We start from the raw sequence: 16,531 nt of genomic DNA, 5'->3' as shown, positions 1-16,531 counted from the left end.
CCTCCCCGAGCAAATACCAGCGGCAACGCTCCGAACGAAACGCTGGTATTGTTAAAGCCGTCCTTATGGAACACCTCCAGGAGTATCATCAAACCAGTAGACAGTAGATCGTTGTGTATATACATATTCTACACTACATATCCATAACCGCACTTGCGCCAGGCGTTGAGAATTGTTTCCACAGTAATTTCTGACCACGCTTTTCTGATCCATTCCAAAATAACTTCGCGAGATGGGGAGGCGACGACAGAGTTTCCCACCATCTGTGTTGCAGCCCAAAGCATGTATTGGTGTCGGATGTTGTCCTTGAAGGGCTTATTTATGCCCACATCCAGTGGCTGCAGGACACAGGTGTATCCACCTAAATATAATTTCGATATATCAAGATTGTAATAAAATATTGTAAATACCTGGAATAATTTCCAACTCGGTTCCTACTTTCGCAACTTTGCGGGTAAATGATGGTTGCTTGTGGCACTTGTAGTCGTCGAGTAGAAGTACGCTCGGGCTTTCGTCGCCAATAAACGGCACCCAGACCGATTTTCGCCAAGCTTCTGCGTCGGATCGTCCATCCACGCATTTTTTTGGCACGTACCAAACATGTTGGGGGGCATAATCTTCTCCAATGACGAATCGATCCGGGCGCCCGGGACCCCCTTAAACACAACGAACGGTGGCAACTTCTCTCCGGTGGCGGTCACAGCCAAGCACACGGACACCCGAGGATTGTGGGACGAGCACACGCGAGCCGACACAGTCTTCGAGCCCTTCTTCGAAATTGTTGTGTGCAACTTGGGTTCGAAGTATACCGGTGTTTCGTCCATGTTGACCAAACGATCCATCGGAACATTCGCCAAGGTACCAAAAGGGAGGAACCTATTGTTGACGTTGCCAACAAAGTCGTCCATGGTAGCTTGCAGGTGGTTCGAACGCTTCTGTCCTTGGCGAGTTGGACGACGAAGGCACAGGTCGTTCCGATTCAAGAATTCGTAGACCCAGTTTGATAATGCCTTCGGCTGGCCACCATGGAAGGAAGGATCGATGCTCAATGCCTTGACAATGAGCATTTTCGTACTCACAGCGATGTCTTCGTCGCGCAGGGACTTGCAGTAGGTCAGCACTTCGGCTTCGACCAGAGGCTTTGACACTCCATGGCCTTTTCCTACTGTCAACTTGCGCGGCGATTTGGCTGCTGCTACTTTCAAACTGGCCAAGTTCTTGATCCATCTAGAAACCTGACTGGTTTGAAGACCATGCCGCTTTGCGGTGGCGTAGGCGCTCTCGTTTGCCTTCGTGTTCTCGGCTACGATGGCTATCTTGGCTTTGACCGAGTAGTACTGCTTACGGCCGATGCTTGGCGATGGGGAAGGCATGAAATTCAAATGTACGTGAGCTGCAGCAAAACGAAACGAACGAATCACAGGTATTCACTATATTCAAACTAACCAATCACATTGTATCACACTCTGCTGGTTGACCCGAGCTCTCCTTGTCTAGCTGTACCCATTTGCACCAGATTTTACTGACATTTCAGGGGGTACTGGTAGGTGGGGAATACGGTAGATTTGAGATATATTTCTACCGTACGAAGAGTTAGGCTTCTAAATTATTAAAAAACATTTACTTGTGTGGTAAAAATACATATATTTGCGATAAATTTCTACCGTCCGAAGAGTTTGTGCCATCGGCAATAATTGCGTCGGTAGACATGAGAGATTCCCGTTGGTACCCCTTCTTCGACCCCCAAAACTCCAACATAATGTCGTAATGGGGGGGCAAGGGGGCCAGGGGAGCGTTCCCAGTATCGCTGGGGTTCGAGGGCTTTGTCATGGCCCACGTTGTCTTCAATTTCGAGAACTAAAACGCATCAATCAAACGACAAAATCAAACTTTCGTACCTTGTCCTGGACCTGAGCCACGGTGTAATCGCTTTCCATGGCGACGCTCAGCTCCGCCGCTAACATCACGTACGCCGTCTTCTTCTCGGCGTTGTTCTTGGACTCAAACCTTTTTGCCAAATGCGAGTCGTAACGCAGGCGAAAGAGTGTCGCGACACTCTCATCGCACCACCGGACAGAGTGTTTGGTCTCCGAGGACGCTTTCTTCTCCTTGCTCTTGCCTGCCTTGGCCTTTGGGGTGGCAACATCTATGGTTTTATGTGTGACTCATGATATGTATGCATGTATTGCATCAACCTAGCACCATCTCTGCCGGCGGTTGGACCTCATGGTCGGACATGGCTGACTTGGTCGCACAAAAGCGTGCGAAAAGCAGGAATGACTGGTTACAGGCAGGAATGGAGAGTCCATGCTTTTCATGACACGAAAAGCAAGGACTACATTCGGATTACGGATAATTGTAGCCAATCAAACTGATTTTGCAAAAGCAGGAATGGCCAAAAGCAGGAACAATTCGTTCGCAGACCAGGCTCTAACGTTAATGTAAATATTCCGGAAGAGTAATTTAATCAAAAATAATATACAACAACATTGCTCAACATAGTCAAATACAATACAGCATGCAATTATAAAAATTCCCATTCAATTCACACTGATGACCAACGAAGGCTGACTCGTGGAGAATGCTCGCCGGCCTTCATAACGTTGTCCATGCGCCAGGACAACAGCCTCGCGATGCCGGACCGTTGGTTTCCGACGCGGTTCCTCGTCTTCAGATCACGTCGTCCTCCTCTTCCGTCCACGTCGCTTTGTTCACCGGTGAGATTAGGTGGTCCGACCACCTTTCGCGGCATTTCTTGCCGCACCGTCCGGGCAGCAGGGGTCGAAAATACGCATATTATATGTATTTTCTAGCAACTCAGTGCATACATAATGCATAATTGTTGCAAAAGCCTGAAATACATTATGCATATTATGCAATATATGTGCATTAATGCTCATATCTTTTCTCAAGCGTTTCGTGGACAGTCGATACGTCCCAGTAGGTGGAGTGTGCGAGAAATGACTAAAACAGCGAACCTCAAATGAATTGGCAGCATACCAAGCAACTCGATCGCACTGGCTCTTATCATACCTGATAGATACACTAGGGGCTGAAGGCTTTCGATTGGCCTTTCGACAAGGCGCAACGACCTGGAACGCAAGGAGTAGTGACTTCACCTCAAACTGTTCGGTAATTTTGATGGACTTGACTTTGGATTGCGATAAATTTTAAAAACCAATTATTAATACTAGTAACACAATAGTGAAACGTTGCTTCAAATATGACTTGAAGATAGTCATATTTTATTATCAACTGTTTTAGCTAACTTAGAAAGTACATGACTTTGATATTGAATATCTCTCTGACGGCTTGTCTACGAGCGGTGTAATGAATGTAGATATTGCAAACTTAGTTACAGGCTATCGTTCAAAGCAAGAAATATGGCGATTGAAACATTGTAGCATGAGTGATGTGTCCTCAACGTAGCAAAATACTCATACAACCTACTTGAAAGTAAATAACTCCATGAATATAGCTCATAGTGACCTCTATGATACGTCATGTTGTACAGAAAACGCTGGAGAGCACGCAGATTGAGTCTCGGGCTGGTCAGTTTACATTGGCTCATTTTGTGTGGCTTTGAATGTGGCTGTCTCAAATATAACATCCAAGTTAACCAACTTTGTTAACCATATTTGTTTACAGTTAACATCACAAAACATTGTTTTGATTTGCCAATGTTATAAATATCTATTCACGCCATGATGGTTTACATGTTTCGAAGAAAAGTGCGTTACCAAAGCATCACCAGCGACGATGCGACGACGAAGGTATCTGTCAACCATGTGAAGCAAGAACTGATGCGGTGGTGTAACATTGCGACAATAATAGGCATCAGCTCCATCGAGTTCATTGTAATATGCTCATTTCCCGCACCCTCCAGGATTCACAGTGAGTATATTTACATTAGTTCAAGTAAAATAACATTTCGACGATCTCAGGTAGATTTGTCGTAGTTCGTCGAATCTACCGAAGAAAAGTGCGCTTTTCCATGGAGCACGGTTGACGGCCAAATCACCAGCGAAGATGCGACGACGAAGTTTTCTGTCAACCAGGTGAAGTAGGAACTAATCCGATCGTGTAACATTGCGATTCTAGGCATCAACTCCATCGAGTTTCAACGCTCTTTCGGCAAATCCAGCCTCGTCGTACGAGGCATCATCCGCGCCGTAGTTGCTTCGCAGTGCAGCAACAGCCAACTTATCAGGCCGAGTGAGCGTGCAACCACGTTGAAGGTTCGTGACGGCATTATCAAAATTTGGGTTGCCAACAATATTTGCTGAAACATATTCAAAGTCTACGTGAAATATTTCATATATACAACTCATGATATTTCGTACCAACGTAATGCTCAAAGCTGGGAAAGTCAACGACTAGACCATCAAAGAGAGTTCGAACCTGCCACATTGTATGTAGCGATATAATTAATAACATCAAACCGAGCCTTACGAACTAACAGGTGTGCGAATGACTGGGTGCTAAGCAATATCGTCGGTGTTATTATGTTACAAATTATTTTTTATGCATTGTCAAATCGAGTCAAAATACATCATGCATATTTTTTTTAATTCTCGAAAATACATTATGTATGAAACCCCAAAATATTTACTTCGAAGTGCTCGCGCCAGACGAATGCACTGCGACCACCGCCTTCCAGTGCCGTCCACGCGCTGCTGCAGGTATATGGCTTCCATGATGTGTGCGGCGTTGCGAGACACTTCAGATGTGCATAGCGACGATAGGAATTGATGCGTTAACAGGTGCTTCCAACATTTTCATGGTGTCACTGGCAACCTTGTTTTCTCTACGTTTGCCAGTGGCATCGTGGCGATGTTGGCAATACACTTAATGATATTCACGTAACAGGAGGCTATGCGAAAGCACGCGACGTTCTCATCATCGTAGGCTCGTATTACTTCCTGTGTACCCTTTAAGCTATATTAGTACTACTGTACGTAGTGCCAGTAAGTGTTAACGATTCAGTCCATAATGGAATGCGACGGGTCGCGGAAGCGGTTAGTTGATGTAAATACACTCGTTATCACAAGGTTTTTAGATAAATTTGAAGTAATTTTTTTTTCTCAATTTATAGATTTCTTTTTAAAATAAGTTATAAATAATATTTCGATATATTTTTACAATACAAATTTTTCTAATAATTATATTTTTTATTTTTATTTTAAACCAAAACTTTATAATTATTTATATATTTTTTCTTCTATTTTAAAGAAATAATCAAATTATATTTTTTATTAGATCTTTTTAAAAATAATTAAACAAAATATTTATAGAATAAATATTATTTTTTATAATCTTAATTCCCTTCATTAAAAAGTATTTAGATAAAGAAATGTTATATAAATATTATATTTTTATATTATTTATATTTTTTAGAGATTTAATTGTTATCTTTAAAGTAACGGCACCTATTAGGGCTATTAATAAAATTAAACCCGCAATTAAAAGAAATAGTGGAAGAGTTTTTATTAAATATTCACTACACTAAAATTTTCATAATACTTCAAATACTTTAATGAACGGTACACTTCATAGTGAAAGTTTAATTCAATTTATTTAAAAATAATAATTTTATGTACTATTTTTTATTTAGAGCGTGGTCTCCGAAGAAATCGTTCTTGCTTTTGGGCGTTCCTGCTTGGAAAATTTTGCGTTGATTGGCTAGAATTATCCGAAATCCGCATAATGTCCCTGCCTAAAACTGTGGTTTGAGGCGTTGATGGGTTGGGTTGTTCACGCCTGCGTTCCTGCCCAGTCGTTCAATATCGGAGACAGCACAATGAACGACGATGAAGTCACGCTTGAGCTAGACTTTGATCACGATGGTACGAGTTGTAGACTATAGGATCATCAAATTCATACGTATTAGACAGCAATCTTCCAGCCCTAGCCAAGACGCCCAAGCGCACACGACGGTCGCCCAGCGGAGCTGCCAAGCGCACACCTTTGTGGGATGATGATGGCGTTGCTGCTTTGTTTCGGTTGCGGTACAAGTCTGAGCTGTCTGCGCGGTTTTACTCGAAGAACAACGCCGACAAGAAGACTGCTTACGTGATGCTGGCTGCCGAGCTAAGCGTGGCCACGGAGAAGGAATACTCTGTCGCTCAAGTGCAAGACAAGGTATGTCGATTTGATGACTATCACGATTCGGTTTCATTGGATGTAGTTTGCGAAAATGAAGTCAGCATGGTCGCTGTCGAAGCCCTCGAATGCGATCGAAACAGGGAATGCTCCCTCCGCCCCATTGCCTCCCCATTACGATGTAATGTTGGAATACTGGAGCGACAAAAAAGGATATCAACGGGAATCCTTAATGTCCACCGACGAGAATGAAATTGTTAATCATATTAATGGTACGTATAATTCATGATCGTTGGCAAAAAACATTTATATATGTAATATTGTAGTGAAACAAGAATCGGGATCAGAATGCGAAGAAGAAATGTTGCGCAGTCGCAAGAAAAAAAAATCCAACCCATCCAAGTCAAAGAGCCACAGCGAGGCGTTGGAGGCCGGATTTATGGCCATTAAGGAAGGTTTGATTCATTTGGGGTCATCACTCTCAGCGGCGCCAAGCCCACAGCCCACCCCGCCAACAGGGGCAACATTGGACGATGTATTGCAAGCCATTCAAGGACAGTCTCAGACGATTGCTCAACTCGTTGCGCATTTAATCGCACAAAAGGAAAAGTAAGATTTCGATTATCAAATTACTATAATCTTTGCAATTCCATTTCTTTTTGTAATTGATGTTCGACGAATGAAACTATTCGTTTCCGTTTCACTTTCATCGGCCTGTTGGAAATATATATTCTGATCGCGACGGTTACAAGGCGCATCGAAAAGTCCGTCGTTAAAGTGGATAAACATGTTGTGCAGTACGAAGCAAGAGGTAGTGATGGCGACCGTCCGGTCCAATGATCTTTCGTTCATCACGCTTTTCAAAATCCGGAATCTCTCCTTGAGGCGCCCAAATGCACACTCGACCACCATTCGAGTGCTGGATAGCTTGTAGTTGAATCGCTTTTGTGTGTTGGACAAACGACCGCCTTCTTCGTGCGGCACATATGGGGTCAACAACCATGGCAGCAATGTGTATCCAGAATCGCCAATAACGTGGCTGCCGGTAGGAATACAGCGACGAATTGTTTGGCCCAGCTGCGACACCTTCCAAATTTTTTTGTCGGAGAACGAACCAGGACGGATGTCCACAGACAAAAATACCATACGGTGGTCCACCATTGCTTGAACATTGAGAGAGGGGTCACCGCTTCGATTGTAAAAACCATCGTACTCACGGGGCCGTTGGATATCAATGAGAGTACCATCCACAGCTCCGACAACGCCCGGAAACCGTTGTGCCTTGTAGAAGCCACGTTCGATTCGACTCCAGTCACCAGGGAAGGTCGGCAGGCGTATCCACAACTTTGCTTGGCTCGCCAACACATCCACCACGGTCGCCACGACTGTGATACACCACGATTTGGCCATTCCAAATGCTGCCGCTGTCTCTCGATAGCCACCTTCGGACCCCAAGAAGTACAGCGTCACAGCCACCTTCTTCTCGAAGGAGTGGCTGGATTGACGCTCGTTGGGTTGCAAACGTTGGCGCAGCAAGTCCACAAGTCGGCGGAAGACAGCTTGGTCACAGCGAAGGTTGTCGTGGAACCACTGCTCGTAGCGTGCGTCACCAAGCATAGCGTCAAAGTTAACTTGAGTAATGGTCAACAAATTGTATTTAGCACCAAGAGGCGTAGTAGCTACCGACATACACACTGCGCATACGGCTGTAGCCACGGCAACAGCAACCCGATTGAAAATGTCCATCGTGGCGAAGCAGGAATGCCTTCACAGACCACAAAAACACAACTAATCCGAATAAATTTTATCCGGACAAAGCTTGAATGCATGAAAGCATGAACAAAAATTCGGAGACCACACTCTTAACCGCGGGTTCAAATCCCGTTTTTTTTTTTTTCGCTTTTTTATAAAGGAACTAGGCAAAATGACTCTGTAACTTCGGTAGAAAGAGTACCATTAAAAGAAGATACAATTAACATTAAACCTAATAAAGAAATTAATATTAATATATTAATTTCGAAAAAAAACATTTTTTGTTTAATAATATAATTAGATTGTATTGTTAAACAAAACGCATAAGTCTCTCGTTTATCCGTACATTATCCATATAAGGTCTGGTCATAAGTCCCAAGATAATTATCAAGTTTTGCGAGTCTTCCTTCGCGCTGCAAATATCTCCTATATTCTATACTCCCCCATTTTATGGATATATAGAGGTTGACTGCAACCAAAAATGGTCAACGGCGAGGGGCGCCGCGACAACCGCGACGCGGACCAAGTTGTCGTCCCGTGTCCTAGTATGAACGCACAGCGGAAGTTCGACTGTACATGACAGTAAGATTAACAACATAAGAACCTTAGATAAACGTAAAAAAAATGACGAAATCCATCAGTAGCAGTCTCAGCTCGGGATGCCTGCTGACTGCTTGCATGTGATCCTACTTCGTTGTTCATCACTGACAACAATTACCCCACCGCGCTTTTATCATGCAATACGGAAGTGTATATGCTTACACGTTAGTTGGGTTAAGGGAAATAAATGATCACATCCGAGTAGTTGCTATCAGTATCGAAGAATGCGGCGGCGAGGTTAATCATGAACGGAAGCATGGTCATTCAGGCAGCGACTATTTCATGTCAGGTGAAATATTATCTTATTATTTGTATGCTATTTATTGAAAATAATTACTCCTTGTATCGTATACCTCCAACTCCATAACAGAATAAACCGTTATTTTGAATATATGCCTCTGTTCTGCACGAAATTCGTGTCACTTGATCATTGTATATCCAAACCTATACCTGCGGACGGAAATAGACCAACCCTTTGATAAAAATTGGTGAAATTTCTACAAATATTCAACTTCGAAAAATCTGGAAATAGGTGCGGAAAGAGCTCAATGCAACTCATCTAATTGGCTTACATTAGCGAGAAAAGGCAAGGTGAAATAGGCAATTTTGTATGCTGCGCAAGGTGAACCACCTTGCGAATTCCATATATAATTCTGAAATTGTATAGTTTCAATTAAATAAATCTTCAAGTTTGTATTCTTGATTTCTATTTTTCATGTGTCTGTCTGTTTTTGGAATTCGCAAGGCAGGTCACCTTGCGAATTTAAAATTGTCCCATTTGTCCAATCAGATGCCGTGAAATCACGAAAATCACTGTCAACAGCGGCGGGCGTCGCGGCGCCTATCAGCGCTTGGGTCACTGCAAGATGCCACGTGGCGGCCGCGTCCGGCACTTTCAGACACACGTCAATGTCGGAATCCGGCAGGTACGTTTTGAGCGGGTACGACCCCAACGGCGTGATCGAATACGAGCACTGGCCGTGGTTCGAATATGTGACGGAGGTACCATAGCAGCTTGGCGCGCACACGTTCCGATTCCAAGGTCGGACCAAACGCTTGGTTGATCATCGCGTCGACTTGGCGGAGGGCGGGACAGCCCAGGATCAACGGGTTGAGTAGCCGCATACACCGCTCCATTCCTCATCACGCCTTTTTGCGATATATTCTACTCCTGTGATGGCTATTGATGCAAGGAGCATTTAGATAATTATGTAGGCTGTGTATGAGAGCAATAATGTGGTATTCAGGTCTCGGTCAATTCTAACAGGTCTCAATTTACCACTTGCCTACTAACCCAATGAAATTCCATCCATCCCGTGTCGGTACCATACATCTCCCTGCCAGTGTGATCACGTGGTTGCGCGGGCGGTGGCACAAGACGTCTTGATTGCACACATCTCAAGTGCTGAAGTGGCGGCTTTAACACTTTGCGATGGGTGCTATGTCACGGGGTTTGTAACTATTTGACGAAGGTAGGCGCGGTGCGAGCGAGCGAACACAAGACACAAGCGTGTAGAGTAAGTCAAAAGTAAAAGTCAAGGTTAGCTATCTAAGTGGAGGCGTCGTTCCGATGTTCAAAGAGTCACCCGAACACTGCGGGAAGTTCGGGGATCTGGCTATTACTGTTTCCGGGCGTAACGGGTTCGACACAGATTAGTCCAAGAGGTACAGTGGGATGATGATCCGGTAACCAGAGATACGCCTGTTACCTGGAAATGTCGTAGTAAAGTCGCTTCCTTTCACCCCGTGACATTCTCCCCCGCTTATGTCCGAAGCTCTGGCAAGGACCAATCAACACACAAATGGTCGTTGGGCGAGAAAGGTCGGTTAGCGCCGTGATCCCAAATAGAATCCCGCAGCCTGACAAGGCGTAAGCAGCGAGGTCGCTTCATTCCGCAACCTGATCCGGAGGCCGCACAGATGGATCACAGTTCGGCGGGGATGACGCCGCCACCGACGGCCCGGCTGAGGGGACCCGCAGAAACTTCCGGGGTGCAGGACGAAGACGCCACTACAGTCTCCTCCGCTGGAGACTCCGCGGCGCTCGCTGAGCAGGCGGCCACTCCGGGGTCGGGTGACCACGCCTCACCAAATTCCTTCTTGCGCATGCACACCGTGCTCTCCCATGGCATCGTAGACTTGCGCAACAGCATTCAGCGAAACGAACGATCGTTACGCGTCCTCCAGGAAGTTCGGGCAGCGATGGCGTCAACCTTGGGGAGCGGCCCCCACGACATGTCGCAAGCTCGTCACGCCCTGGTGGACGAAGTGGAATTCTTGACAGCGACATTGTCTGTGTCACGGGGTTTGTAACTATTTGACGAAGGTAGGCGCGGCGCGAGCGAGCGAACACAAGACACAAGCGTGTAGAGTAAGTCAAAAGTAAAAGTCAAGGTTAGCTATCTAAGTGGAGGCGTCGTTCCGATGTTCGACGAGTCACCCGAACACTGCGGGAAGTTCGGGGATCTGGCTATTGCTGTTTCCGGGCGTAACGGGTTCGACACAGATTAGTCCCAGAGTTACAGTGGGATGATGATCCGGTAACCAGAGATACGACTGTTACCTGGAAATGCCGTAGTAAAGTTTCACCCCGTGACAGCTACCTCTTCCTCCACCACGACATTGCAATCCAACCGAACGCACAACATAATGTTAGCTGTAAGGGGAGAACCACACTGTAAATAGTCGGGGTGAACTCATCAGTTCAGAACTCTCCGGAGCAGCATCACACAAAGCTCTACAAAATTCAAGCGTTCAAACCGTTCAAAATTGTAACCTCTTCTGCCAGTGTTATAGCCAATCGTGTGTAAGAAACAAGGTGTGGTGAACTCTGGTTGGATATTACAAAGTAGCAAGGTGGCTCACCTTGCGAATTCCATGCACACGTCAGTTAAATTCATAAAAAGAGTTGACAGTCTGTGAATCGACTGCTGCAATACTCAAAACAAGATAAATATACGGATACACAGCCTAACTTATCCGAAAAACAGAAGGCGCGCATAGCTGATTTTGAATGAAAGAACTTACGTCGGATCAGCGCCGCGCTGTCGTCGGCCACCTGCTCCTTCATGTCGTGCAGGCTCCATGACAAAACTACGTCATGGAGCCATAAAAGAAGGTACCCGGATCTTTGGTCGCAACTTGCACACCATCGCCGAGATCTGCAGCCGTGCCAACGCCATCGTGTGTGCGGACGGCCTAACCTGCGCAAGAGATTGTCTGCCAAGACGTGCCTTCGCTTAAGAAGAAACGCGTCTGTCGAAAAACGAAGTGCACGGACCTTCCGACTCGAATTCGCACGATCCCACTACAACGGCGAACGACTCTCCAGATCGCCGACGAAATCGACATACCTGCGTGTACACTGAAAGACTACTTACTACACACGCGTTCTCATCGTAAAGTATAATTCCCACATTATACCTAAGGGCTCCTCTGGATACCACACAATAAAAAAATGCCATAAAAAGAATTGAGAGATTTCGCGTTTCGTCCAAAAAATACAATGCTGACCTAAAAACCGAAAATGTTGAAACCGTCTGGATACCGCAAACGAACCAATATCCGGAACTTATTCAGAGTCAATTGCGCGCGAACAAGATTGTTGCAACACGGATGCAGACGACGCACGCTGTCATGTCCCTGCTTCATCGACGCGTCTACCGTCGTCGACGCATGCTCATATTGGCATACATGGTGTATCATTACTCCGCGTTCCTGCTGAAGTCGTCGAAGCGGGTGTCGATCTTGTCCGGCGCGCTGTGGATTGCAGAAATCCTGAACGGGAATGAGGATGCCTTCGTGGAGACATTCCGATTGTCACGGGACACTTACGGTGGTCTGTTATTCGACCTGGTACAACGTGGCGGGCTTCGTGGGACACGCCATATTTCCCCTCAAGAGCAACTTTGCCTATTCCTGTACTTTTTTGGCCACAACGCGTCGTCGACAAACATGCAACAACGATTTCAACACTCCGGACAGACCATATCAAGGCACCTACGACTGATTGTGCTCGCATTGCGGCGACTACTACCGTACTACATCCGACTGCCACCAGAAGAGAGCCCAGCACATCGAGTGATCACAACGAATCCAAAGTTTTACCCCTACTTCGAAAACTGCCGCATGGCGCTGGACGGAACCCACATCCCTGCTTCAAAGACAGCACCATTTCATGATCGAAAGGGCGTGACCATGAACGTTCTCGCTGCGTGCGACTTTGATTTGGTCTTCACGTTCGTGCTTGCCGGCTGGGAAGGTTCTGCCGGCGATGGCAAGGTACGCCCTACAAAAAGGTTTGGCACTGTCATCCACCAAGTATGACCTTGGCTATGCCTTGACCATGAAGTGTTTGACTCCGTACCGAAACACTCTCTACCATCTAAAGGAGTGAGGGATTGGACGATTGAAGCCACGGACAAAGGAAGAGCTGTTCAACTTGCGCCATGCGCAGTTGCGGAATTGCATCGAGAGAATACTATTTGGTATCCTCAAGATGCGCTTCCCAGTTCTTTCAAGTGGAGTTCGTTACGACTGCGCCTTCCAAGTCGACGTGGTGCTGGCGTTATGTGTTGTACACAACTTCATTCGGCTGCGTGGAATACGAAACGATCGATTTGAACAAGAAGCCGACGTTCAGTTGGACGCCGTCGATGATGGCGAATCCAATCCCCCACCCAATGCATTGCCTCCAGAAGAACCAGATAACAAAGCTGCAAAGGAATGGCGTAATTCCATTACGTCGCGTATGGGAGCAGTACAGTGGGAGCAGCAATTATCTCGATGAGACGTCGTCGTAACCGCAGTAATTGATCATTCATGTTGCATTCAGTCCATGAACTTAACTTCAGCACTTACTCGTTGCGCAACTTGTTGACTTAACGCAAGATCCACGTTTCACGTAAGGCAGCATTCATTGAGATGAACACTGTTGCACGTGTCGCATTCTCCAACGCTTCCAATGCCAGCATCATGTCGTCCACAGAGAGAACGCCATCAAGCTTGTCGTGCAGGAGCTTGACAGCGTTGGCAGTTGGGGAAGCTTCTGACGACTTGAACCTCTTGGACATCAACTCGAACTCACGTGCGCAAGTTGTACCCATACCCTGGAACGTCTGCAACAATTGTGACGCCATTGTCAGACGTTGACGCTTGCTTGGCGGCTTGGTCGCGCTGCCAAGAGACGAAAGACGACCGCGTCCATCGATTTCGTTTGTGTTGTCTTCAATGTCTGAGCCAAGGTCACGCGAGTCTTGCAGGTCTTCATCAGAGGATTGATCGTCGGCGCGGGTTTGAGTTGACGGTGGATTAGTAGAGGCAACCACCAATAGGTCTTGAGCCAGGGTTCCACGGAAAAGTGCCTCGCAAAGGTCGAACTGTGGAAACCTTTTGTGGCGCCATGCACCCCATGACTTTGGCTTGCCGTCCAACAAGGCCTCCCACGTAGTCGTATGACACTCCGCACGGCATGTTGCCGATTCCCATCCCATGCCGCTGCTGTTCACGATTGATGATATCACTGCGTACGCGCCTTTGACCGTGTCGTGCCGTGACTTGAGTTGTTGCAGTGAGAATGGAATGATTTGTCCATGCACGTCGTTGAGTGTCTTGAGAGGTGCAGCCCACGCTTCTTTCTTGTACCCGCTTCGAGCACGTTTCCCGACGACAACGACTTGATGCACAAGCTCCTTCAACCAGGTTATGTCCAGTTCATCGGTCCAGAGTCCCATGATTTGCTTGATGTGTTCCCGTGTTCTTTCGAAATGCGCGGGTTATGGAATGGACATCGGTGTTGAAGTAGGTGCACTGGCTCTACAAGAGATATGGGCCTTTTTGGTCCATTTTTATTTGCCATTTTATCGGCTGATTTCGTCGTGATTTTGGAAATAAATTTATTGGATTTGGTGGTATCCAAACGACCAAATTTTTTCATTTCTTCATTTCTGGATTTTATGGAGAAATCCTTTTATGCCATAATTCGTGGCACCCAGAGGAGCCCTAAGCTAACTGAAGTGAACAAAGTGGCCCCGATAAAATGGGCAATGGATTTCAAGCAACCTCCAGTTCGACGACATGTATACGACTACGTCCACGTGGATGAGAACTGGTTCCACGCGACAAAGATCAAGTCGTGAGTGTGCCTACTGCCCGGCGAAGTCCCTCCCCACCGCGCTACCCAGAAAAAGCGCTTCATCACCCAGGTGATGTTCCGCGGGATGACGCCAAATCCGAGTGGTTCGACGGCAAAATTGAGACCTGGCACTTCACGTAAGTCATTCCAGTAGCTCGTGAGGCGCGCAATCGTCCAGCCGCCACGCTCGAACTCCGCCCTATCAACGTCGCACACACAGTCTACAGGATGATGCTGATTGAGAACGCCATACCAGCAATCAAGGACAAGTGGCCCGCGTACAGTACGCACAGTGTTGTGATCCAGCAGGATAACGCTCGGCCACATGTTCCGACCTGGAACCAGTCGGTTGTAGTGACGTGCACGTCTGATGGTTGGTCCATGCGTCTTCAGTGCCATCCACCGGACTCGCGCATGAATGCCCTTGACCTCGGATTCTTCCGCGCGATTCAGGCTCCATAGCAAAGCCATCACTGGAACACGTACGAAGACATCGTTGCAGCTACGAACCAAGCGTGACAGGATGTCGACCCTTGGTCGAAGGAGCATAACTTCTTGACGCTGCAGTGCTGCCTCCGATAGAATATTTAAACTCAAACTTCCTACTTCAGTATAAAATTAAATATATTTTCTCTTTTCACGGGCTGTACTTTACAGTTTAGAATCCTTGGACAGGTGCCGAAAGCACGCTTCCATGAGCTCAAACGACAAAAAAGATGACGAGGACGTCCAATAATCTGTGTTTGCTCTATAACACTAACCAGGTAGTCGAGTGCTAACATGTATATATCAAATATATATAATAGTATATGGTGTACACTCTCAACCAAGTATCTACATTTTCCCGTTAAAGTTCCGTTGTGATTTGGGTGTCGTGGGTTGAGGTTGCTGGTGCATATACGAAGCACATTGAACCAGGCGTGACAGGATGTCGACCCTTGGTCGTAGGAGCATAACTTCTTGACGCTGCAGTGCTGCCTCCGAGAGGTCATCCATCTTGTGCGCCGGAGACAACTCCTACAAGATCTCGCACATCAAGAAAGTGGCGCTGAAGAAATCAGGGCTCATACCTGAGACCTTCACCTGTGGTCGCGACGTGTTCGACGTAGGGTGTGTTTGCTGGGCAAGCGCGACCTTGAGAAAATGATGTACGATCTTCCGGTTGAAACGGCCGCCGATTTGGTGATGACTTGTTTGTGGAATTAGCAAGGTGACTGGCCTTACTTCTGATTATTAACCAATCAAAGTGCTTCGTGGTTTCTTGCCATATAATTGGTCGAGACGATCGTTTTTGTCGACTTCAAAAATGCCTAAGAGGCTCTTCCAAGTACCGTCGTACTTTAAACCCAAAATGCGTTCCCAAGTAGGTTTGTCGTTATTTCATCGCACTTTGGTCGTGCTTTTGTCGTGTATTCTGCTTCCACGTGATTGGCTAGTGATGGTTTTGTCGAGGGGGTATATATAGGATATTAGAGGTGCCGATATGCGCGAAGGAAGTAAGGAGATTTCGCATATATTGTAAACTTTTATACTTTAAAAGCACAGGAATAAATAATTTTACAGTGGAGTCCACATCAATAAGGGTGTCTAAACCTATACAGAGAACCGGGGAGAAACTCACCCACCCTAGAAACTCACCCACCTCTAAAAATGGATGTATTTTTATTGCCAAACGATGACCTCCATAAACAGATTTAATGAAACCTAGCCAATCACAAACCATATAAAATAAGTCGTTATGATTGGTGCGTTTGAATTTCACAAGGTATTTTCAAACCCGACAGTTTCAAACGCTCCACCATGCCTCCACTCCGCAAGCAGCACGCCTACACCATTGATCGAAAGCGCGAGTACTTCGTCCTCTTCGACGCATTCGGTGGCAGTGCTCGTACGTTTTGCGCGCTGCATGGACTTCCACGGGAAACCTGGAAGTCGTGGACGAAG

The 16,531-nt window shown here is 46.3% G+C and overlaps 5 protein-coding genes across 5 annotated transcripts; 2 read left to right on the top strand and 3 right to left on the bottom strand.

Annotated features, from left to right (window-relative positions):
* Positions 1-5,800: 5,800 nt before the first annotated feature.
* Positions 5,801-6,715, top strand: H257_17447 (hypothetical protein; the record flags this gene model as incomplete). Its single annotated transcript, XM_009846246.1, has 4 exons — positions 5,801-5,846; positions 5,891-6,141; positions 6,188-6,374; positions 6,429-6,715. 4 exons carry the CDS (start codon positions 5,801-5,803, stop codon positions 6,713-6,715), a joined length of 771 nt encoding a protein of 256 aa, XP_009844548.1.
* A 16-nt stretch (positions 6,716-6,731) lies between these two features.
* Positions 6,732-9,591, bottom strand: H257_17446 (hypothetical protein; the record flags this gene model as incomplete). The annotated part of the gene is made up of 4 exons (XM_009846245.1): positions 6,732-6,734; positions 6,904-7,692; positions 9,276-9,428; positions 9,481-9,591. 4 exons carry the CDS (start codon positions 9,589-9,591, stop codon positions 6,732-6,734), a joined length of 1,056 nt encoding a protein of 351 aa, XP_009844547.1.
* Positions 9,592-12,069: 2,478 nt separating this feature from the next.
* On the top strand, positions 12,070-13,364 carry H257_17445 (hypothetical protein; the record flags this gene model as incomplete). The annotated part of the gene is made up of 2 exons (XM_009846244.1): positions 12,070-12,735; positions 12,869-13,364. The coding sequence occupies 2 exons, from the start codon at positions 12,070-12,072 to the stop codon at positions 13,241-13,243; spliced, it is 1,041 nt and encodes a 346-aa protein (XP_009844546.1). The 3' UTR covers positions 13,244-13,364.
* Positions 13,335-14,186, bottom strand: H257_17444 (hypothetical protein; the record flags this gene model as incomplete). Its single annotated transcript, XM_009846243.1, has 1 exon — positions 13,335-14,186. One exon carries the CDS (start codon positions 14,184-14,186, stop codon positions 13,335-13,337), a length of 852 nt encoding a protein of 283 aa, XP_009844545.1.
* Positions 14,187-14,539: 353 nt separating this feature from the next.
* On the bottom strand, positions 14,540-15,058 carry H257_17443 (hypothetical protein; the record flags this gene model as incomplete). Its single annotated transcript, XM_009846242.1, has 2 exons — positions 14,540-14,808; positions 14,875-15,058. The coding sequence occupies 2 exons, from the start codon at positions 15,056-15,058 to the stop codon at positions 14,540-14,542; spliced, it is 453 nt and encodes a 150-aa protein (XP_009844544.1).
* Between the last annotated feature and the right edge of the window lie 1,473 nt (positions 15,059-16,531).

The sequence above is a fragment of the Aphanomyces astaci genome, assembly GCF_000520075.1.
Source record: "Aphanomyces astaci strain APO3 unplaced genomic scaffold supercont1.107, whole genome shotgun sequence".
NCBI lineage: Eukaryota > Oomycota > Saprolegniomycetes > Saprolegniales > Verrucalvaceae > Aphanomyces > Aphanomyces astaci.
Note: the sequence above shows the minus strand (reverse complement) of the source record. Positions and strands in the feature narration are given on the sequence as shown.